General features: G+C 37.6%; 1 protein-coding gene across 1 annotated transcript; it reads left to right on the plus strand.

Annotated features, from left to right (window-relative positions):
• The first annotated feature begins 9407 nt into the window (after window positions 1–9407).
• LOC127452577 (ammonium transporter Rh type B-like) lies at window positions 9408–22139 on the plus strand. Its single transcript, XM_051718139.1, has 10 exons — window positions 9408–9724; window positions 13607–13793; window positions 17294–17444; window positions 18116–18263; window positions 18427–18593; window positions 18730–18867; window positions 18986–19119; window positions 20578–20699; window positions 20869–20942; window positions 21192–22139. The coding sequence occupies exons 1-10, from the start codon at window positions 9538–9540 to the stop codon at window positions 21267–21269; spliced, it is 1386 nt and encodes a 461-aa protein (XP_051574099.1). The 5' UTR covers window positions 9408–9537; the 3' UTR covers window positions 21270–22139.
• Window positions 22140–25115: the final 2976 nt, after the last annotated feature.

The following is a 25115-nucleotide window of genomic DNA, read 5'->3' on the forward strand; positions in this document are numbered from 1 at the left end:
TGTTAATGAATAGAACTGTATTGTACAGTGATAACAAATAACAACATTTATATTAAAATGAAGCGAAATGACACACAGATGTGTTAATTTAGAAAAATATTCAAAATAACTAACATGTTTTTTCAACTTTTGAGGGAAGCGGTCCAAATTTCAACATATGTGGATATCATGTTTATCAGCACGCTGACGTGCGAAAAATGAACAGATTTTTTAAAGTGGCATATCAAACGAAACTAGAGACGCTACTCTTTACAACCAAACAGGTTTCAATGAAAAAACTTAAAGAGGTTTCTTATCAGAGGCACTTTTGTTGGCTTCACGGAAATGTATGTCATGCTGTTGTGTCACGTGACTCAGTGAGCCAGAAGTTTAACACTTAAATGACAGTATTCAGTCAGTTTTAATTGATTTAAATTATTCATATAATTTAAATGAATTAAAACCGACTGAAGCCAAAATACAATGTCCACACATGTGGATGCAGGGTCGCACGAGGTTAAAAGTTTAGACAGGCTTTCGACTGTGAACACAAAAACGTTCTGGTTTCGCTTTAACATTTGTGTAATGGCAAATGTTCTTGGTCATAGTCCTTATTCACTGCAGCGCCATCTTTGATTTTTGACAGGAATGGCAATGAGGCTGTGAGGAATAGACGTACAGTCTCTTCAATGGGCTCTACTGCAGTTTAAAGTGTTTTTGGATCATTCCACTGACAGTTTGGGGCTTTAAATATGGAATTCCCCCCTTGAGCAATTTGAAATTGTTCAGCCTTTCCTTTTCTCATGACTGTCATGCCCTGGTAACAGTTCCGCCCTTACCTTAAGGCTGCTCTCTTTAACAGCGAGAGGACATATATGACTTGTTTGTTTACTGTCAATTTAAGATGTTTGTTGATGTTTTAAAAAACTTTTGCAAAGTCTCTAGTTTATACATGAGCGATGAGTTAAGAAAGGACAGATCTTGCTCTCTGTAGCTGAAGTTCTTGCAGCATTTTTTACAAATACACCAAAAGCTAACCACCTCTCAGTACCTGTTTACATACAGTAAAGATCTGCAGTATTCTGTGTATAGCATTATTTTATTTCAATGCAACACAATAATTTGCCATTTTTTCATACAACATACAAGTAAAACAAATACTGTATGTGCTTTCTTACAGTTCCCTCTGTCAGAAAGAGAGAAATCTTAGCATTCATTTATGCCAGTAAAAAAAAAAAGTGAGATTGTACGAAAGAGACATGCAGCGTCTGAATGATAGAGGTTCACTGGTTTTAGTGCAAGCTAACTTTTTTCCCCCATTCAATATCAGATGATGAATGGATGTGTGTGTCAGGGCCTGTAGCTGCATGTAGAGGAATTCTGGAGTGTACGAGATCTTAAGATCTTTCATCAGATCCCACTGGGCAGTAGCTTTGTTGATGACAAAAGTGATCTCGCTTCAATATTTCCTACAAATTTAGCTACAGGTTTATACCACCAAGTTCAGAGACACCACTTTCAAGTCTACTTCTTGCACTGCTCTAATTTATACAAACCATTTGCATTTTCGTTTCAAAGCGCTCTCCGTCCACACTAGCGTTTTCAAGCGTTTTCCAAAAGTTGCTCATCCACACTGAAACATGTGAAAACGCTTACGTCCCTGTACTGTGCATGAGTAAAATGTAAAACGCTTCGACATGCATCATTTCCGTCAGGCATTTATTTACTTTCCGCCTCTTTGAAACGTTGCGGCAATGTCGAGGAAGGTGGCGAATTTTTTAAATGGACAGACAATGAGGTGGAGTTGTTGCTGCGGGTAACGCTAGATTATAAATTTGCAAAAGCGAGTGAAAATGTAGACTGGTAATCATGCCAAAACAAATACGGCGAAATATTGGACCGCTTCAAAGAGCACTATCCTTCTGATGATGCGGCTTACCCCCACAGTAAGGACGATCTCACAAAACTTATTATACATAAAACGTATTAACTTATTATACATGACTGCATCACATGACTAAAAATGTGTCATCGTTTTCGGATGCCTCCGTTTGCACAGTCCACACAACAATGCGAAAACGGCATTTTCAAATGTATCCACTTTGGAGTGCGTTTTCAAAAAGCTCTGTTTTCGTGGACAAAAACGCCATCTCAGTGTGGACGGAAGGCCAAAATGGAGAAAAAAAGATGCGTTTTCAAACGAAAACATATTAGGGGCTGTTTACACGACAATGGCATTTTGGGGCCTGAAAACGCAAACTTTTGAAAACGGGTTTCAAAGTGCAAGTTTTTGAAAATGATGCCATTATCGTCTCCGTGTAAACATACAAAAATGCGAATTTGTGAAAACGATGACGTCATGCGCACGCGTGTTATGTTTTCAGTCTATAGGCATGCGCGCGAGTACTTCAAAACAACGCGCGAGACATTCAAAACTGCAGTGGCGGACTATAGGAATGTGTTTGTGCTGCTCAAGATTTTGAGTTTATTGACGCTTCTCCAACAAAGTGTAGATTTACTGCATCACTACTACGACCAGTGATCGCCATCGTCATTGTTTGTATTCATCGCTCTGTGGAAGAATGCTTATGTGCGCAGGTGCGTAGTGTTTCTTTACAAAATGACATCGCCAACTACTGGCCTGGCATGCATAATAAAGCGTTTTTAGTCATTTTCGCGGATTCGTGTGAACGGGGATTGTTTTGACATCGTTGTCGTCTGTACGCAAAACTTTTCAAAAACGCAAAGGAAAAACGTATCCATTTTTAGTACATCGTTGTCATGTAAATGTACCCTTCGTGTGGACAAGGCCTTAGGTTTGACTTGATTTTTTCTGCACCATAAATCCCTCTGCTGTACATTCTGTTGTTTCACATGGAGAGTTTTGTCTTGCTACAACTACTGTTGATGTCAGCCACTTTGTTTCTCTTTATTGGCTGTCTAATACATTATTTGTCTCAGTTCCCTTCAAAAGTACACCAAAGAAATAGTGCACTTACAGGTGCATCTCAATAAATTAGAACGTCATGGAAAAGTTCATTTATTTCAGTATTTCAGTAATTCAAATTGTGAAACTCGTGTATTAAATAAATTCAATGCACACAGACTGAAGTAGTTTAAGTCTTTGGTTCTTTTAATTGTGACGATTTTGGCTCACATTTAACAAAAACCCACCAATTCACTATCTCAAAAAATTAGAATACATCATAAGACCAATAAAAAAAACATTTTTAGTGAATTGTTGGCCTTCTGGAAAGTATGTTCATTTACTGTATATGTACTCAATACTTGGTAGGGGCTCCTTTTGCTTTAATTACTGCCTCAATTCGGCATGGCATGGAGGTGATCAGTTTGTGGCACTGCTGAGGTGGTATGGAAGCCCAGGTTTCTTTGACAGTGGCCTTCAGCTCATCTGCATTTTTTGGTCTCTTGTTTCTCATTTTCCTCTTGACAATACCCCATAGATTCTCTATGGGGTTCAGGTCTGGTGAGTTTGCTGGCCAGTCAAGCACACCAACACCATGGTCCTTTAACCAACTTTTGGTGCTTTTGGCAGTGTGGGCAGGTGCCAAATCCTGCTGGAAAATTAAATCAGCATCTTTAAAAAGCTGGTCAGCAGAAGGAAGCATGAAGTGCTCCAAAATGTCTTGGTAAACGGGTGCAGTGACTTTGGTTTTCAAAAAACACAATGGACCAACACCAGCAGATGACATTGCACCCCAAATCATCACAGACTGTGGAAACTTAACACTGGACTTCAAGCAACTTGGGCTATGAGCTTCTCCACCCTTCCTCCAGACTCTAGGACCTTGGTTTCCAAATGAAATACAAAACTTGCTCTCATCTGAAAAGAGGACTTTGGACCACTGGGCAACAGTCCAGTTCTTCTTCTCCTTAGCCCAGGTGAGACACCTCTGACGTTGTCTGTGGTTCAGGAGTGGCTTAACAAGAGGAATACAACAACTGTAGCCAAATTCCTTGACACGTCTGTGTGTGGTGGCTCTTGATGCCTTGACCCCAGCCTCAGTCCATTCCTTGTGAAGTTCACTCAAATTCTTGAATTGATTTTGCTTGACAATCCTCAAAAGGCTGCGGTTCTCTCGGTTGGTTGTGCATCTTTTTCTTCCACACTTTTTCCTTCCACTCAACTTTCTGTTAACATGCTTGGATACAGCACTCTGTGAACAGCCAGCTTCTTTGGCAATGAATGTTTGTGGTTTACCCTCCTTGTGAAGGGTGTCAATGATTGTCTTCTGGACAACTGTCAGATCAGCAGTCTTCCCCATGATTGTGTAGCCTAGTGAACCAAACTGAGAGACCATTTTGAAGGCTCAGGAAACCTTTGCAGGTGTTTTGAGTTGATTAGCTGATTGGCATGTTTGGGTTTTTGTTAAATGTGAGCCAAAATCATCACAATTAAAAGAACCAAAGACTTAAACTACTTCAGTCTGTGTGCATTGAATTTATTTAATACACGAGTTTCACAATTTGAGTTGAATTACTGAAATAAATGAACTTTTCCACGACATTCTAATTTATTGAGATGCACCTGTATATTAACGGAATAGTTCACCCAAAAATGAAAACTCTCTCATAATTTACTCACCCTCATGCCATCCCAGATGTGTATGACTGTCTTTCTTCAGCAGATCACAAATGAAGACTTTTAGAAGAATGTTTCAGCTCTGTAGGTCTATAAATTGCAAGTGAATGGGTGCCAACTTTTTGAAGTTCCAAAAAGTACATATAGCCATTATGAAAGTAATCCATATGACTCCAGTGGCCTAATTAATGTCTTCTGAAGCGAAACGCTGGGTGTGTGTATGAAATAGATCAATATTTAAAACTTTTACTAAAAATGTTCGATTCATTCGCGTGATGTAAGCATGAAAGCCTCCTCTGCATAGATATTCATCCGTAGATACATTATTAGCAGCTGTTTCTATGGACCGCAATACTGTTTCCACGCAATAGCAGTGAATGCAGCTGAGCAAGGAGCTCGTTCTGAGGCATCTACTCCACTCTCTCACTTGTATTCAAACCGATTCAAACAGCTCTCCTTGTTGACCGTTCCAAGATGGCGCCACAGTTGATGTTTCCAAACCATATGATGAGGCATCTATGTATGATTTATTTTTGGGTGAACTAATCCTTTAACTGTACATGGCAGCCCTCTACAATGAGAGTACATCACTCACATATGCAACCAAATTTTACACTTTGTGACTAAAAAATGTCTGTTATTGGCCATTGGCTAGCAAATGTTCACAAAAAAAATGAGTAATCGATAACTCTTAAATTAAAATTAGCATGTATGACACGTATGTGAAATCTATATTTTGTTTTATTCTCAAACATAACCAAGAACTTCAACAAACTATGCTTTTCCTTGGGAAAAAATTAAATGAACAATATGCTTTAATAATAATATTTTTAAAAATACTGAAGGAATTAGTGTAATGCACATACTGTATATAAACCCAGATTCTATATAAAGGCACATTTTTATAATTTAACATGTTATTATTCAGAAAAACAATTGGTGAAGTTTACTTTTTATAAAATGTGCTCTGTGTGCAAAGATTTAACACACATACACACATACTGGTCTGATAAGCTTCCGAGTTTCTCTTTCCACCAGAAAAGCAGATCCTCATCCGTTGATTTGCATGACTCCAACAAGAACCAAATACAAATAGAGTAGAATTCAATAAAAATTAAAATAGTACAAGTATTGCCACATTTGGCTTTGAAATTGAGCACAGATGCTGATATCTCCTTCTCTCACCCGATATCTCCTTCTCTCACCCTATATCTCAAAGACACACATTCACAGCGCCCCCCAGTGGACTCAATTGTAACTGCGAGATTTAGCACCATTGTATGAGAAAGCGACACGATCCCATTCATTTTCAGTGAGAGCAGAGCAACTTCCGGCGACACCACCTGCAGTGACCATTGGCATCAGAGGTCGCCGTGGCGAGCGACAAGACAAAGTTGCGAAAATTTCAACTTTATGCAAATGATGAGCGACATTCGCGAGCAAATTCCAATGAGAGTGAAGACAGTGGAACTCACGTTACCCGTCTCCAGTGTGTGTGTGAGATACTGTAACTGGAATCGAGTGCAGGCAAGATGAAGAAATTTCTGTGAGCCATTTCACTGTTCTATCATTTGTCTGTAACCACATACATGGATATGGCCTAATAATAAATGATGCGTGGAAAACCATGTCGGCATTCCATGTGAGTTTGATTCATATATCGATAGATTGTTCATCTTGTAAATGATATGATGCATTGCGCACTGCTGCAGGTTATATAAAAACACTCTCTCCTGCAAAATGTTTATTTTTAGAAGCAATAGAATGGATTCCTTGTCAAATTAGAATGATGTCTTAGTTTTACCGGCAGTAGGCCTATAATCTGTAATAACACGCCCACCAGCGACACAGATTGCAGAGTCTAGTGACACCAAGCGACAATGTTGTCTGCAGTGTGAACAGGGCTTAATTCAGTGCTGTTCATGGCAGCCAAATGTGCAAAGGAGAATCAATTTGCAATATTCAAGTAGTGTTTTTAATAGTTGATTAGCTGGTGCAGAATGAGTACTCGATTATTCACGCGCATCCCAACTGCAGGAGGTTCAGTGTCGCTTAACCAAACCCTATAGCTGAACTTCCACTATTCTTAAAGAGACAGTACCGGTTTAGCGCTTGTTCTGCCTATCAATATAAACTCAGTGTAAATACTTGTAAATAGTACAAATCATACTGTACATGTAAACAATAAACATGTAATAAAATGTGTAAATACGTAGGTAAAAATGTTAACACTTAAGGGGGCAATGATACATTATTAAATAATGTACTTCAGCATACACTATAAATATTAAAATATTTAACAAATAACAGGATTTTGGCGAAACCAAATTGTGCAGGTCACATTCGGACAGCAAAAACACACCTCACTTTTTACATATACAAGCAATTCTATTTTAAGTATTTTGTGTTAAATACTGTATGTGTAGCTGACATGAAATTTCAAATAGTGACAGTTTTTATCATTATTTCATGACTTCATATAAATTGACAGAATACATGGAATTTGAAAATTTTCACAATGCGATTAAACAAATTATAAAATAAAAGATGTCTTCACTTTCACATATCTATGGTGTGTGAAGTCTATAGAATATGAATATACGTAGCTGAAAGAATAATCCAGAAAGGTATGTTTTGCCTTAAGTCTTTTTCAGTTTCAATTACATTATGCCTACATGTCATGTCAAAAGTCTGTTGAGTAAAAAAAATAAAAAATTGGCTATTCTTTTTCCAGTGTGTCCGTAGAGTGTTGCGTCTCCTTCTTAATTTAATTTAATTTATAATTATAATTATAATAATTATAATTTTCTTTATTTATCACACATTATACATTTGCACATATACAGTGAAATTCTTCTTTTTCACATATCCCAGCTAGGCTGGGGTCAGAGTGCAGGGTCAGCCATGATACGGCGCCACTGGAGCAGATAGGGTCAAGGGCCTTGCTCAAGGGCCCAACAGTGGCATCTTGGCAGTGCAGAATGAGTACTCGATTATTCACGCGCATCCCAACTGCAGGAGGTTCGGTGTCGCTTAACCAAACCCTATTTATTTACACTTCTGTTCATACTTTCAGATACAGCAAACTACAGTACGTTTGAGCTCAGAACATTGATACCATGTTGTTGCCTGAGATCACCCAAACCCATACTAGCATTTTTCACAAGGCTTCATTCTGAAAGAGAGGAGAGATAGACTTAGGGCTTGCACACACACCAATGTTAAAACAGGTATTTGGAAACCTGCCACTCCTTAGCTCCTCATAGTTTGAATCCTTTATGAAGACACACACACAGAACTGAAAGCAGAGGTGAAAGAGATCGAAGGTCAGGCATTGTTGACCAGAAAAGTCAAACTGACGCTTTAGGAGGTTAGCTTTAGGGTTAACATGGAAATAGCTTTCAGAGAAGGCCATGTTTAAATAATTTTTTGTGAATTTGTTTCAATATTACAACCTCAGTTTGTGTGACATATACTGCAGCAATATGACAGATTGCAGTAAATAAGGAAATCAAGATAAGCAAATTAATTTATAAAATGGTAAATGATTATGATGTGGTATACTATGCATATACAGTACAGATTTTCTCAATAATTCTGTTAAAAAAACTACTGTATTAAATTAATTTGATACATATGCAGTATAGCAAAAGTAGCTAATCAAACTCAAATGTACTAGTACTACTAGCCTACTTGTTGGGTCAAACTGGATAAATTAAAACTCGGATTAATTATTACCTCTCGCATCCTTACACTGCAGGTTTCATATTTATCCTTAAAGTTAGAGTTTAGATTCTAGCCCATCATTTGAACAAACAAAGGTTTCTTGTTTATTTTTTTCTATCTAAAGTGTTTAGAATTACCGCTTATCCCCTTATCATATTACACCTGTAGGTTCTTGCCCTATACTGAAACTCATTTACAAAAAAGACAATGTCACTCAATTTTGTGATGTTTACAGTATTGCTCCTGCCCATATTTAATGTGATATTTTATAACTGGTAGGCACTTCCAACAATGATCCATTTCATATTTGAAACTGATCTGAAACTAAATTTATATTTGTATTGTTTCTTTTTTTATATAAGTTTTGAGCCATCAGGAGAATGCTTTATTCTCCATGTGTAGTATATATTATATACCCTGTAAACAATTTTTTAAAAGCTGGTCATCAATCACTAAATCCTAGAGATTTTGTGTCGTGTCCTTGTCATTTAAAAATTTATGTCTGTGCTGTGTGGAAGTGTATGAGTGCCTGTTTGAATGTGAATGCTGGAAAAAGAAAGCTGTGTGTATTTGCAACATTTTAGTTTATAACTGTTGTAACTGTGGATAAAACATACACCACCCACCACCATCTCTGAATATTACCAAGACACACCTGGTTTCAGAGACCTTTAATTTTCTGCACTGTATTTACAGCCCACATCGACAATATTAATGGAACAGTGACCATTATCAGTCTTAAATTACTGGATCAATTTACACTTAGCCACTTCATTCCTCTCATGCCCAGACAGTAGCCAGCAATAATTTATCCATGTTCAATTAACACTTGAATACTAATAGCCACATGAAATTTAGACATTGCAAAAACTTGCACTTGTTTTTATCATCTTCTTTTATATAGGTTAAATTGTTACAATAATATTGCTTATTTTGGCATGAATATTCTTATTTGCTGATTAAGCAATCCAATCAGCTCAAGTGGCTGAGTGTATTAGCTACCTTATAACCAAACAAGGTAAGGGAGGAGCTAAGAGCTGCTGCAAAACAGCAGACTTCAGAGAGCAGGTGGGCGTTTACAAATCAAGTGGCCAAACTAACAATAAAAAGACTTGTGTCAGCTGATGTTCTTTTGCACTCTGCCTCCAGACCCATTTGAGCCTGTACCCTGCTCCAGAGAGGGTGAAGGTGATACAGAGTGAGCAACGGATACTGAAAAAGGAAGTATCATGGCTGACCCTTCAACTAACATGAGGCTGCGGCTGCCACTGTTATGCATCATCTTGGAGGTCATCCTCATCATCCTCTTTGGAACGCTGGTGGAGTATAACGAAGACACCGATGCCAAGCACTGGAATGAAAATGGAAAACATAATGAATCTCAATACAAAAATGAGTTCTACTTTCGTTATCCCAGTAAGTGAGTTGTTTTGAGAGGAAAAGTGTGAAATGTGTGTGCAAGTGGGGAGGGAGAAAAATTTAGTGAGGAGATTGAAGTTTTGTATAGAAGACTAGTCATATCAGGGCTTTATTTTTTATTCAGCACTAATGAGATATGTCCCTCTCTTAGGACATAAATGGAATTAGGCAATGGGCTGGGTTTTGTTTGCAAAATTGCAAAATACAAATAATATATATATTGCAACATTCACGTATAATATCGCCAGGTCCCTGCTAATTCTCACCACTGACATATATATATATATATATATACTGTATTGTATATACACATTATAATATATATCTTTATTGAATTTCAGTTCTGAACTTTCTGATTTACTTGATCATAGAGCCATAGATACAACATAGAGCATATGATCGTCAGTGTCACTAAAAATCTACGTGAGGGAAAAGTGTACCTTGGTTCCATCAAGTTTATCATAGCAGAAAAAGCCTGAAAGTCTGCTACGCTGTTTAGTGGAGGTCCTTACCGATGAAACTAGAATTTATACTCTTTGTTTGCATTTTGGTCGAACTGGAAAAATCAAGTATGTGTTGACTTGTTGTGTGTTTTCAAATATTCTATGAGTTTTGATTGCCAATGATTTCTTTTTTCAAAAATATTCATGGGAAAATTTGAACTAAAGTATTGAATCTTGGGATTAGGATATCAGTATATTTTGAAATATCAGTTTTCCCTCACATCAGTGTCTAAATCAAATATGATCATTTAATTGGGTAATAAATGTATATGGAATTTTTTTGAATTGTTCAATAAACCTATTGAGTTTTCCAGTAGAAACATAGATGGTTGCACATTTTAATTTGATAAGAGAAATATGCTTGATTGGGTGAACAGTATGTGAGTTGCTGATGAACATTGGGCTAAATTAGGTAAAGCATATTCAAGTTTCTTGAATTTGATTTTTTAGTAATCGTAAATTATTTTTGTTTTGTGCGTGCTTTTGAAACTGTAGCCAATTCTCTTAATTCTCTTGTCCCCACCGCAGTTGCAGGGCATGTACCTTTTCCACAAACACCTGCATAAATACCAAACTGCAGCTCTGAGAAATATTGAGCACTACCACACCCCATACATCTAGAGTGAGATTATGCATTGAGAGATTAAGACCTAGACAGATCCCTTAGAGGAAAACAACCAGTGATGTCTGAATAAACATTTCCAACCTGCTTCGTATTACTAAACCCATTTCTCAATTCTTTAATCTCTGCAATTTTCATTCTTGTAGACTGCTCATTAATACAAACAGAAGCCTAGCAGACAACAAGTGTCTGGTATATTGGTACTTCTATCTTACATTTCTTGTTTTGTGGGTGTGCTACAAGAACAGAGAGCACCCAGAACTAAATTAAATAAGGTGACGCACACCTCTTTTAATTCATAGTCATAGCATTTAGAATTTACTGATCAGGTTTAACAGAATAGAGCATACTTTAAATCATTACAGCAAGCCACCCTCCTAGATAGGAGAGAGATCAAGGGAAAAATACCTTGACGGGTATTTTTGATTACAAAAAAAACAGTGTTTTGATTACAGTGATGTTGTTAATTTTTTTTTTCTATAGAATTTGGCCATTCATCTTATCTCCAAATTAAGATAAGGAGAGTCAGCTGAAAGAGATGGCAGGGGCTGCAGGAGTTATATAGTAATTTCGTCTGTTGAAGTTTCCTTGTCACTGTTCAACTGCAGGGCAAATAGCTACACAATAGGTGCTGCTTGAGATGTGGCCTAGAATGATTGATGAATCCCACATCTTTAGAATACTTCATATATATGTATATATATACACACACACACACAGTTATGCTCAAATGTTTGCATACCCTGGCAGAAATTGTGAAATTTTGGCATTGATTTTGAAAATATGATTGATCATGCAAAAATAAATAAAAACTGTCTTTTATTTAAGGATAGTGATCATATGAAGTCATTTATCATCACATAGTTGTTTGGCTCCTTTTTAAATCATAATGGTAACAGAAATCAGCCAAATGGCCCTGATCAAAAGTTAACATACCCTTGAATGTTTGGCCTTGTTACAGACACACACAAGGTGACACACACAGGTTTAAATGGCAATTAAAGGTTAATTTTTCACACCTGTGGCATTTTAAATTGCAGTTAGTGTCCGTGTATAAATAGTCAATGAGTTTGTTAGCACTCACGTGAATGCACTGAGCAGGCTAGATACTGAGCCATGGGGAGCAGAAAATAATTGTCAAAAGACAATTGGAAAAGGATATAAAAAAAAAAAAAAAGGATATCCAAAGCCTTGAAAATGCCAGTCAGTACTGTTCAATCACTTATTAAGAAGTGGAAAATTTGGGGATCTCTTGATACCAAGCCAAGTTCAGGTAGACCAAGAATGATTTCACCCACAACTGCCAGAAGAATTGTTCATGATACAAAGAAAAACCCACAGGTAACCTCAGGAGAAATACAGGAAATATTGCTCTGGAAAAATATGGTGTGGTTGTTTCAAGGAGCAAAATACGATGATACTTGAACAAAAATGAGCTGCATGGTCGAGTTGCCAGAAAGAAGCTAATGCCACAAAAAAAGCCCGGTTACAATATGCCTGACAACACCTTGACATGCCTCGCAGCTTCTGGCACACTGTAATTTGGAGTGACAAGACCAAAATAGAGCTTTATGGTCACAGCCTTAAGCGCTATGTTTGGAGAGGGGTCAACAAGTATTGTGCTCCTTGAAACAACCACACCGTCATTTTCCAGAGCAGCCTGTATTTCTCCTGAGGTTACCTGTGGGTTTTTCTTTGTACCCTGAACAATTCTTCTGGCAGTTGTGGCTGAAATCTTTCTTGGTCTACCTGACCATGGCTTGGTATCAAGAGATCCCCAAATTTTCCACTTAAGTAATTGAACAGTACTGACTGGCATTTTCAAGGCTTTGGATATCTTTTTATATCCTTTTCCATCTTTATAAATTTCCATTACCTTGTTATGCAGGTCTTTTGACAGTTCTTTTCTGCTCCCCATGGCTCAGTATCTAGCCTGCTCAGTGCATCCACGTGAGAGCTAACAAACTCATTGACTATTTATACACAGGCACTAATTGCAATTTAAAAAGCCACAGGTGTGGGAAATTAAACTTCAATTGCCATTTAAACCTGTGTGTGTCACATTGTGTGTCTGTAACAAGGCCAAACATTCAAGGGTATGTAAATTTTTGATCAGGGCCATTTGGGTGATTTCTGTTATCATTATGATTTAAAAAGGAGCCAAACAACTATGTGATAATAAATGGCTTCATATGATCACTATCCTTGAATAAAAGACATATTTTCAAAATCAATGCCAAAATTTCACAATTTCTGCCAGGGTATGCAAACTTTTGAGCACAACTGTATATAATGTATTCTAACACAACAGTACAACAGGTCTCTGCATTTTGCAGTATTTGTTGGCTTTGTATTTGTTTTTTCACTGCTGACTTACACATGTATCTCAAACACCAAGATACACTGTTTATGAGTTGCCAAAGAAGAGTGAGAGGTATGTGGGACCGTTTGCCCACAGGGACTGTGCCATCCTCATTGGTGTCCAGGTCAATGGCCAGTTGCCTGGCAACAGTGTAATTGTGTCAAAAGAAGTGAAATGGCAGAATGAATGGTCCTACACATAAAGAAGAACACGGGTTAATGTCAGGTTCAGTGTACCCGTAGAGTCAGACTGGCCCTAAATAACTCCTGTGAAACTACAGCAAGTTTCCCTATCATGGGTAATAGTTTACTGTGTGTCTGCCAGATCACATCAATGGTCAATTAGAGTCTATGATATTTTTATTAATAATGTAAAACTGACTGTGTTTTTAGGTTTCCAAGATGTGCATGTGATGATCTTCATTGGCTTTGGGTTCCTGATGACGTTTCTTCAGCGTTATGGATTCAGTAGTGTCGGATTTAACTTTCTCATCGCAGCATTTTCCCTACAGTGGGCCACGCTTATGCAGGGCTTTGTACACGGGTTGCACCACGGCAAGATCCAAGTTGGAGTTACAAGGTGAAACCTGAATCAATCATACCAAATTTAAAAAAGATTGATAAGTTGTTGTTTGTCACGTTAGTGGCATTTTAGGGGTTTGGTCACACTGATGTTTGGGGGCCAGCAGCAGCTTGTAAAGATATTTATTGTATCATCAAAGAGGAGAGCTGAACTGCAATGCATAAATTATCTTGTCACTTCAAATCAGTAAAGTGGTGTTTCACAACTAAAAGATTATGTTGCCGTAATTGTAAATTTAAAGTTACGTTTTTTTATTTGTTTTTATTTTATCCACTTTTCTCCCCAATTTGGCATGCCCATTTCCCAATGCTTATTAAAGAGTCCATATTATGCTAATTTACAGGTTCATGAATTTATTTTGGGGGTCTACTAGAATAGGTTTACATGCTTTAATGTTCAAAAAAACAAAATTTTTCTCATACTATACATTTCTGCTAAACCTATTTTCATCCTCTGCTCAAACGCTCTGATTTAGGTCCTGTCTCTTTAAAGTCCCCCTTTCTGAAAAGCCCAGTCTGCTTTGATTGGTCAGCTGGCCCAGTGTGTTATGATTGTTCAACCACGTGTCGGAAATGTAACGCCCCTTACCGTAACTAAGTTTCAGGCTTCCTTAACAGCTGTAAACACTATTATAACTATGGTAACAGTGGCGTCAGTTTTTGCCGTACCAGCTCTAGCCCAAGTGCGATAATGAAAGTTTGGAATAACAAGCTGATCGGCCCGAACCACCTTCGCAAGCACGACTTGAGCAGGACATTTCACAGTGGTAAGTTTTACTTTTGTAGGTTTCTTAGAAGTACACTGTTGATTATTGTGAACCTAACAAAGCTTCAAGTAAAAGACACGTAGTGCATCTAAGTTAGTCATCTTTTGCTGGAATGGGTGTAGCCAAACTTTTTCTAGGAAGCAAGTTAGCCGTGGACTACCGTGTATAGCGGCCATAACATTACAGCTTGTAATTATATAATTATATAAGACTCTTGAGATCTACCATTCTGTTACACAGTTTTAGGTAAAAGCCGGCCCACAGCTGAATAGTAAACCCTTACCAAGACTATAACATCACATAGCAAGTTAGCCGAGCACTACTGTGGATTGCAGACATAAAATTACCATTTGTAAAAATAAATCCATCTCCGCACTTGATCACTATTCATAATAGTTAGAATGACAAACAGTCTGCATAATTCTACACAATCGTAGGTAAAAGTGGGCCCGCAGCTGATTAGCAAAACTATTTCAACACGATAACATTAGCTAGCAAGTTAGCAGAGGCCTACAGCTGTGCACTGGGTGTACACCATAGCTACAACACAAAACTCTGCATTTGAACTCTCGTAGCAGATAAATCCACAAATAATCAAGCATACTTACAGGTTGTGATTCTGAAGCGCCAGATTGTCCCAACAAATTTGGAAATGCACCATCTTTCAGGAGTAACCATCTTGAAAATCCAGGATTGGTTGTGGTTGTACTGCTGAGGAATAGTGCTAAAATTACATTTTAACCACTGATACTTCAATTCGTCTGCCTTTGGAAGTCCAAACAAAGAGGTTTTGCTTTCGCACTGAAGAAAACAGCGCCTTCTCGACATAGGGACAACACTAACCCAACTCATCCTGGCCTCTGCTATAACTACCTTTGTTTGAGGACGGGGAAAAGTTGTCCTTAGGCCGGATGCAAATGTATTACATAGTGACGTAGATACTTTAAGGAAGAAACGGCTGGATTACAATCCAGCCGTTTCTTGTAGTTCTTGAGCAGTATTGTCTGTGGGAGAGAATAAATCCCTTTTGCGTGGACTTTGTGCTTTGTAAATTTGCATACCTTTTACATGCACAAACAGCTATATTAGACATTAAAGGAAAGGTAAAATCCCAAAAAGCATAATAGGGCCTCTTTAATTCCTCATGGTGGTGCAGTTACTCGCCTTGCCACAACTCACCATGTGCCCCACTGAGAGCAAGAACAACCAAATAGTGAACACAAGGAAGGTAACCCACTTGACTGTACCCACCCTAGCAACCAGGCCAATTTGGTTGCTTAGGAAGCCTGGCTGGAGTAACTCAGCACAGCCTGGATTCGAACTTGGGACTCCAGGGGTGGTAGTCAGCATCTTTGCTCGCTGAGCTCCCCATGCCCCTCAAAGTTACGTTTGAAGTCTAAAGGCTCTTGTTTCTCATTCTTCGAACTTCGGCTGCAGATTTTTTCATGTCTGTTATTGGATTACAGCTGAACACAGCACCATCAAGAGCACCACCACCACCACCTTACCAGACTAAACAACCCCTAACACACAGGCACATACAGTGGCCTCCACTAATATTGGCACCCTTGGTAAATATGAGCAAATAAGGCTGTAAAATATATTTATTGTTTATCCTTTTGATCTTTCATTCAAAATATTCACAAAAAATATATCCTGTAATGGATATAATAAAATTGCAAACACAATACGTTTAATAATAAAAAAAAATATTCTTGTATATTTCAAGATAACATCATTGTCCTACTGGAAGATCCAACCAGGGCCCATTGTAAGCTTTCTGGCAGAGGCTGTCAGGTTTTGATTTTTTTATCTGTTGGTATTTGATAGAGTCCATGATGCCATGTATCAGAAAAAGATGTCCAGAACCTCTGGCAAAAAACAGCCCCACAGGCCACAACATTAAAGATTCACCACCATGTTTAACCGTGGGCATGGGGTACTTTTCCATATGGCTACCTCTGTGTGTGTGTGCCAAACCCATCTCTAGTGTTTGCTGCCAAAAATATACTTTCTGACCCCAAGACCCAACTTATTCTCCAGCTGTGATCCTTGGAGAATTTTTGGCCACTTGAGCCATCCTTCTCACCGTGTGTGGAGACAATATATACACACATCCTCTTCCAGGCTGATTCTTAACATTTCAGGTTTCAACAGTTGATTGGAACTTCTTAATTATTGCCCTGATGGTGGAAATAGGCATTTTCTATGCTTTAAATATTTTCTTATAGCCACTTCCCATCTTGTGAAGCTCAACAACCATTTGCCATACATAATAACTTAATTCTTTGGTCTTACCCATTGTGATGGATGACTAAGGTAATTTGGCTTGTGTGTTACGTTATATTTATACCCTTGTGAAACAGGAAGTCAAGGCTGAACAATTTAATGTTCCTAGTCACCCAGGTGTACTAAAACATTTAAAATATGAATGGCTGTATACTTCAGATATATTTGACCCATACGAATTCCTAGGGGTGCCAATAATTGTGGCAACTGTGTTTTGGAGAAAAATATTTCTTTAATTATGAGATTTTTCCCTCCTTTCAATTATTTTATTTCAATTAAAGGTTAGATTTTTGTGAATATTTTGAACGAAAGATCAAAAAGGATAAACATATTTTTTTTACAGCCTTCTTTGCTAATATTTACCAAGGTTGCCAATATTAGTGGAGGCCACTGTACACTACTATATTTAAAATTACTAACACTTAATATGTTTCTCCTGCAGTATGATAAACGCAGACTTCTGCACTGGTTCTGTGCTGATATCTTTTGGCGCCGTTTTGGGGAAGACCAGTCCCTTGCAGCTTCTTGTTATGGCCATTTTCGAGGTGACATTGTTCGCTGTCAATGAGCACATCCTAATTGCTATCCTTAAGGTGAGTGTGGATGCACAATCTGTCTGATTTTTGAAATCATTATCAAATCTTTTTCACTAGGTCACAAAAATGAACATCGAATTGTGCAAATTGTTTCAAAGTGTGATTTTCAAAACTATGAGACATAGTTTTCAAAATGATACATGCAGAATAAAGACGGATTTATATACTACATAATCCAAACCACGATTGGTAGTAAGACGTTAGATAAATCATTATATCTGTGCATTGGTAGTAGATTATTTATAAATTGGTTTCGCCAGCCCTCTCTGTAAATTAAGACTAGAGGCTGTCTTTTTTTCTAATGCACACAGTCTGGCAATGTGTCTGGTGCAATTATGAATTACATTAAAATGTAGATCGCTGTGGATTTCTTTCTAAATCCTGTGTCTTACATACTCTGGTCTTGCTATATGAATATGTGCACACTGTAATATGTGGCTCTGTAATAACAGCTCTGCCTAAAAATCAAAACAACTAGATTTTTACAATTAATTTATATATGCTGCTGTTTTGAGTTTGGATAAAGTGTTGTGTAACTATACACATATCACTTACAGTACATTCATTTTACTCTCATTTAGTACATTCTTTTGAGCATAAATTTTGTTATTATAACTGTACATGCTAATTTAAATGTAAATGACTAAAGTTCTTTAAATGTTCTATAGGTTAATGACGCTGGTGGATCCATGACAATCCATACATTTGGTGCATACTTCGGCCTGGTGGTGACCCGTGTTCTGTACAGGCCCAACCTGGATAAGAGCAAACACAGGAACTCATCTGTCTACCACTCTGACCTCTTTGCCATGATCGGTAAGTCACTTATATGCACACCTGTCACCTAATTTACTCGCCTGTACAAATAAAAATTGCTGACCTGTGCTCAACCAAGCTTTAGAGAGAGATGCTTAAATTTGTCAAACACTGAGCACTCACATCACATTAAATCTTCTCAATTTTGTTGCGTTCTGTTTAGGTACCATCTATCTGTGGATGTTCTGGCCCAGCTTTAACTCAGCCATTACTAATTATGGAGACCCCCAGCACAGAACCGCCATGAACACTTACTATTCACTGGCTTCCTGCACACTGGCTACATACGCTTTCTCTTCCCTAGTCAACCATGAGGGCAAATTGGACATGGTTAGCACCCTCATGTGGTCATTGTTTGGTATTACATTAAAAACGGCATTGTGTGGTTTAGTGGGCAGCTGTTTTCCACTTTGTGCTCTCAGGGATTATAAAACACTCCAGCAATAGATGGCTCTGTCTTTCTCAGGTGCACATCCAGAATGCTGCGCTGGCAGGTGGTGTTGCTGTAGGAACAGCCGGAGAGATGATGCTGACTCCGTTTGGCTCCATGATTGTGGGATTCCTGGCTGGAACTATTTCAGTTCTTGGATACAAATACCTGACAGTTAGTAACATACACTTGAATTTATTGAATGGAAACTCAGACAAACAACTGTAAATGCACTCATAAATGCTGTTGTAGCCTCAGTCTCACATGTGTGTGCTATTCTATACTCTGCCAGCCGGTTTTGGAGGAGAAACTGAAGATTCAGGACACCTGTGGCATTCACAACCTTCATGGAATGCCGGGGGTTCTTGGAGCTGTTGTGGGTGCCATCACTGCTGCCTTAGCATCCAAGGATGTGTATGGAGATGGGTGAGTCATTAGTTATGTAGTATGTATATTAATGTCATTAATTTACATTATTAATGATTTGTGATCATCATTTGGTCAGCAAACACATCTGTCACACTTGACTGTATCTTAAAGGGATAGTTCACCCAAACAAAATGAAAATTCAGACATTTCTCATCCTCATAGGACATGTGTTGTCTTGTGCAGATGTATTATCATCCCACAATATTTAGTTAGCTGCCAGCAACAGAATCGTAGTGTTTTGTTTATGCGCATCTAAGCAGCTGTTGATAAAAACAGTGCCTGGACTGTATTGTAGGGGTTACTCCGAGACCGCAGAGCTGATGTGAGAAACTACAGTGGAGAGACCGACTGGAATATATGAATGAATAAAGACACATACCTCTTTTTGTGTGATTTAAACTAGGAGAAGACGGACACATCTCACATGCGTCACTGATAACGATATTAAAGGGATAGGTCACCCAAAAATGTTTTTGGAGCTAGAAAGGTCTGATCACCATTCACTTGCATTGTATGGACCTACAGAGCTGAAATATTCTTGTAAACATTTTTGTTCGTGTTCTGCAGAAAAAAGAAACTCATACACATTTGGGATGGCATGAGGGTGAGTAAATAATGAGAGAATTTTCATTTTTGGGTGAACTATTCCTTAACAACTACTTGTTCAGTTTGGTTCCATACACACTGCGTGGAATTTTTGAAAATGCGGTTGTCACTACCTGAATTTACCGATCTGTGTGTGTAAAGAAAAAAAAAAGGTGAACTGACAACCGAATTTAGCTGTAGTGTGTACGTGGCCATAATGTTTCAAACACAGAAAACACAAAAGCCAGTAAGGGATTGACAACCTCCGTCACCATTCAGTTTTGCAATGTTTATTGCACTTTTTTATTTATTTTTTTACAAAGACATTAATTAGTGAATGAGGCTAACATTCTGCGTAACATTGCCTTTTGTGTTCCACAGAAAAAGAAAGTCACATGGTTTTGGAACAACATGAGGATGAGTAAATGATGAGAGAATTTTCATTAGATACAATAAAGTGTGACAGATATGTTTGCTTACCAAATTATAATCACAAATCATTAATTATGTAATTAATCCCATGTGATAATCTCACATTATTGTAGTGCTGAGAAGGAGACCTGTAATGGTAAAAGTAACTACATGTACCTAATGTGTAATTGTTTTGGAACAATCTGTAATTGAACATTATTATTATTATTATTGTTAATATTATTGTGCAGTTGCTATTGTAATTATATTAATATATGTTATGCTGGTATATTAATATTTACAATATACTGTATCAATTAAAAATGGGCATTGTAAGATATAGTGTGTTGTTATTTGTATTTCTTTTTTTTTTCTTTTTTTTTAACCAGGTAAAGATTCAGCTTGCATGTTATGGCCGGAAATACTGCAGAATAATGCATTCTCTGTATCCTTACACAGATTACATAGAGTGTTCAGTGCTAGTGAATCTGTGGGTTGGACTCCTGCTTTCCATGGTGGGAGACAGGCTATCTCCCTGGCTGTTACACTGGGAATGGCTCTCGTTGGTGGGCTAATTACAGGTGGGTATTACAATTGCATAGACCTTATAGTGAGGTGCATGTATGCTTGCATGCGTTTACATGCAAGTGCTCATATGGGTTTGTCAGTGTGTCTGTTTGCAATATATTCTGATTTGTTGATCTCAGAGTAAACAGCATCTGTATAATACATATGTACTACACTCCTCAGGGTTCATTTTGAAGCTACCAATCTATGGTGCTCCTCCAGATACTCACTGCTTTGAGGATGCACTCTACTGGGAGGTGAAGTGTACAATACTATTTTATATAATTTTATAGTTTGAACTATTTTGTTTTTTTTTATATCAAGCCTCTGTTTTTAAACAAAGTTGCCTTGACTGCCACAGTGAAATTATTATGCATTATTAATATAATGTGGTAAAAAGTGTAATTATTGGAAGACTATATGGGGTAGTGGATGCACAGCATGCAGTGTTATTTTAATCAACACTAAGACTTTGTATGTTTTGTAATGAAATGTGTTTGTTTCAGGTGCCGGGGGAGGAGGAAGATCAGTATGTGCTCGCTGAAGTGAGCACACCAAACGAAGTGGAAAAACTCAACGGCTAAATTACCAGCTCTCTGCAACCTGTTTGTGTGTTCATGTTCATGTTCATATGTTCACTTCTATGGACACACTGTTAAAAGTACAATCACCGGGGGTGTTCTCTGCAGGTTATTTTACTTTTGTTCTTAAAATAAAAAAGAAAACTTAATAATTATTATTATTATTATTATTATTATTATTATTATTATTATATGCTATTATATGAAGCCTTTCATTATTAACTAAGTTGAACGCTGAGAATGTTCTACACGAAACTCAGGCAGTGTTATGTCACTCACAGTCAGCTGTCTAAGAGCTTGCGAGTCTTCATAAAACCAGGAGATGGTGATGAAGAGCTGTCTACTGCTCTGTGCTGTGAACGATAAAGACGAGAGAAGCTGATAGCTTTTAGAAATATATATTTGTAATTTAACAAAGTCAATTACAACTTTTATGCTCGTGTTGTTTTTTTGTTTTGTTTTTTTGCAAGGAAAGGGATGTGTTATGAAATGTATGGGAAAACGTTTGGTATTGATTTTATCTTTGTATTTCCCTAAAGTATATGTGAAGTGTAGCGTATTGTAAAAATCCTAGCTGGAATATTACGTTTTTTACACTTCAAAAGTTGTCTATGAATTACAACTTATTTTCGCGTTCTTTGTAAGTAAACTTTATTATTATTGTTGTTGTTGTTGTGCGCCTCATGGATGTGTGCTGTTAGCTGAATTACTTGCTTCACAGACTCATTTTAGATGTGTTTGTTTTAAAATAGACAATCTGAAGATAAATAATTTTTGTTTTGTGTTTTTTTCAAGCATTTTTGTACCCAATATAACCTCCGCCTACGCAACGTTCTGTATACAAATGGCATTTAAATAAATTGTTTAAATATGTTTTATTGTTAGAACATTCATATTTGTTCTTTAACTGTTTTAGTTCATATTTATACTTTAATGAATCACTTGAAGGTGTGTGCAAGAGAAATATACTGTAAAATGCTCGAGACAGACATGTTGTTAGGAGCTTACATCAGCGGAAAGGGTTAACGAAGAGTCCAGATGGTCACCGTCGCGTGATTAGCACAGTTTCACTTTCTAGGATCAAACGGAGAAGAGAAAGTGGGGGTCTTGTTTTGATAGCACGTTATTAGGAGCGCTCTGAGCTTGCGGGGTTGTTGGGAGCAGCTCTACACCCCTTTTCATTCGCCCAGTGAGCGCCAATGTCTTTTCCCAGGCCTCAGACAGGTGGACAGCTGGGACGTGAATGGGCGCTAAAGCTCAAGTGCTTAATTGCGCTTCATAATCACCAAAGATGAAGAATACTAACTGCATGTAATAGGGCATTTACATACTTGATTTGTTTGTGTGTGTTGTTTGATATGGAACTTTAAAGATTTAAAAATGCTGCTTGAGAGATTGAGATCTACATGATTTTGCTGTGCTTCTTACTCCAGTTGTTTTAAGAGCTAGATATGTTTTACAGCCATATTTGTACTTTTGAAGCTAATTTTAGGACAGATAAAAAAAGAAGGCCTGGCATTCCTTTTAAATTAGGTCTTTTATTTTAACTAAAAAAAATAGAATTTGTTTCACTATCCATTCTGAGGCAAAGGCACAACTGCACTGACAGCTGAAAATACGCCAGCACTGAAACAGAAAAAATGGCATAAAAGCATTTAGTGTTGATTTTGTAGTAACTGCCATTTTCACACTCCGTTGTCTCGTAATTTGAGCATAGTTGAGCCCAATCTGTCTTTCACACACTTATAATTTTATATTTAAAACATTAACCTCATAACATTATTTTTGCAATTGTAATTTCTGTGTAAATGCATTTATGCTACCTCTGAGCAGCATTAAAAAGTCTGTGTAAACACACCTGAATGCCGCTTTAGATGCAGCTTCTCTACCACCTTTGTGGTGTAAAGATGGCTTCAGAGACCTGATTTCAATCATAATTCAATTTTGACTAAATGTTCTGCAATTTGCCTTGGTACGGTCGCATTTTCCTCTGTCAGGATGTCCTGTCCCTCAGTGGGAGTGTGTGCTGAGGGGAAAGACCTGCGTGAGCTCTGAAAGCTTGTCTGTATAGGGAGAGTGCCTCTCTTTAGCTCACATTAACAGGATTACAGGCAGGCTGTGCTCAGGGGCCACGGTCCCTTTCAACTGCAGGCCTCCCTCTGATCAGTGCTCACAAAAACAGCACCACAAGAGAAATAGAGAGAGATAGGGGATTACAAATACAATAATATTACTTTAAATGTATTTATATGATATTTCTTTTAAAACAACATGATTTAAAATTGAGGAAATCTTAATATTTTCCAGTTATCTATTCTTTTCTATTCTTTGTTTATATCATGCTAAACTCTACAGTTTACAGAACGATAAGAAATTGACCACTGTGTGGTTTAACAAGCAATAATGAAAGCTGTTCTGCTCAGGAAGTCTTCTGTCTGCAGAGATTGGTACTAATATGAGATTCAAATGTTCTCTGGCTAGTAAAGGTGTCTGGATCAGGCTAATGGCGTAGAGTGGAGCTCACACCTGCTTCCGCCAAGGGCATCAAAGTTCAAGAGGTTCATTAAGTGGAGAAAAAAGCAAGAACACAATGGACAATAAAGCCACGAGAACAGAAAGAAGTGCTCTGAATTTCACCATCGGCACAAATACTTACTCATCTACGACTTTATGAAGACCGATATCTTCAATTGTGCAAAACTGACTTTTAACTCATATTATTCCTGTAATGATTAAGGGATTTCTGTTTCTAATAAAGCTCTCACAAACCCTCCCTCAGGACCCATTACATTCAAAGAAAACACAAAAAGTACTAACAGCATCCTTTAGGGAGAGAGGATGGCTGGACACAGAGGAGGAGACAAAAGCCCTTTACTGACCCCCTTCTGATCCCCCCCTTGGTCAACTACAGTACATCCACAAGTGAACCTTGAGGTCAGAGGTTAGTACAGGTCAAGTAGGGTGAGGCATTATAGAGTCTTAATGGAGTTGGTGTATTAAATGAGGATGTGACAGTGGAAGGGCTGTATCAGGCTCAGCTAATGGAGTGGGTCACTATTAAAGCTTACGAAAAGTGTGTATGGAATGGTCTTAAGCCACATATAAACCATTAGGATGACCATAACAAGAAATGGTTGGAAAACAACGAGGGGTCCCTGATATACACAGTCAAACCTTCGATTTTACTGAGAAAAAAATAAGACTTTGATGCAGTCTGATCATTTTAATGATTTGCACATTACAGTTGTTTGTAGGTCATTTTGCAGTGGATTTTCATTACCATTGACTTGCTCATACCCTTCATCATGTGGTGAAGGAATAGTTCAGCATTCATTCACCCCCATGTTGTGATAACTCTATGTTATTTTCTTCTTTTCTTTAGTACTTTTAGGAGCTTGACAGTAAAAATCCCCATCCATGATTCTTCTGTGGAAAAAAAGCAGCTTGGACATTCTGCCAAACATCTCATTTTACAGAAGAATTACATGAGGGTGAGTAAATGAAGACAAAACGTATCCATTTAAAACTAAACTAAAACTATTCCTTTAACACCCCTTGTTCTTTTACACTTTGAACCAAAGGAAATTAAATAAACTTAAATCAAATGAATGAAACATTGCACTTGAATAATTTAAGCATGTTCGTTTGGTCAAAAAGAACTTATTTGGGCATTCATAGAAATTTGAGCTCTTTTTAGTTTTATTAATGTTGTTTTACTGTAAATAGCTGTTTCGTGTTAAGTCACCATTTGGGTGATTAGTGTTCACTTTGGTGAAGTTGGATCCTATTCGATCTATATAGTTTTTCTTTGAGCATGTGAATGTTCATTGCTGAAGCGCAGCTTTATGT

This window comes from Myxocyprinus asiaticus, chromosome 15 (assembly GCF_019703515.2).
Source record: "Myxocyprinus asiaticus isolate MX2 ecotype Aquarium Trade chromosome 15, UBuf_Myxa_2, whole genome shotgun sequence".
NCBI classification, from domain to species: domain Eukaryota; kingdom Metazoa; phylum Chordata; class Actinopteri; order Cypriniformes; family Catostomidae; genus Myxocyprinus; species Myxocyprinus asiaticus.

Coding starts and splice junctions, on each gene's coding strand:
- LOC127452577 (XM_051718139.1), top strand. CDS start 9,538: ATGGCTGACCCTTCAACTAACATGAGGCTGCGGCTGCCACTGTTATGC. Junction 9,725..13,606: donor GTTCTACTTTCGTTATCCCA/GTAAGTGAGTTG, acceptor CTGTGTTTTTAG/GTTTCCAAGATGTGCATGTG. Junction 20,943..21,191: donor AGGATGCACTCTACTGGGAG/GTGAAGTGTACA, acceptor TGTTTGTTTCAG/GTGCCGGGGGAGGAGGAAGA.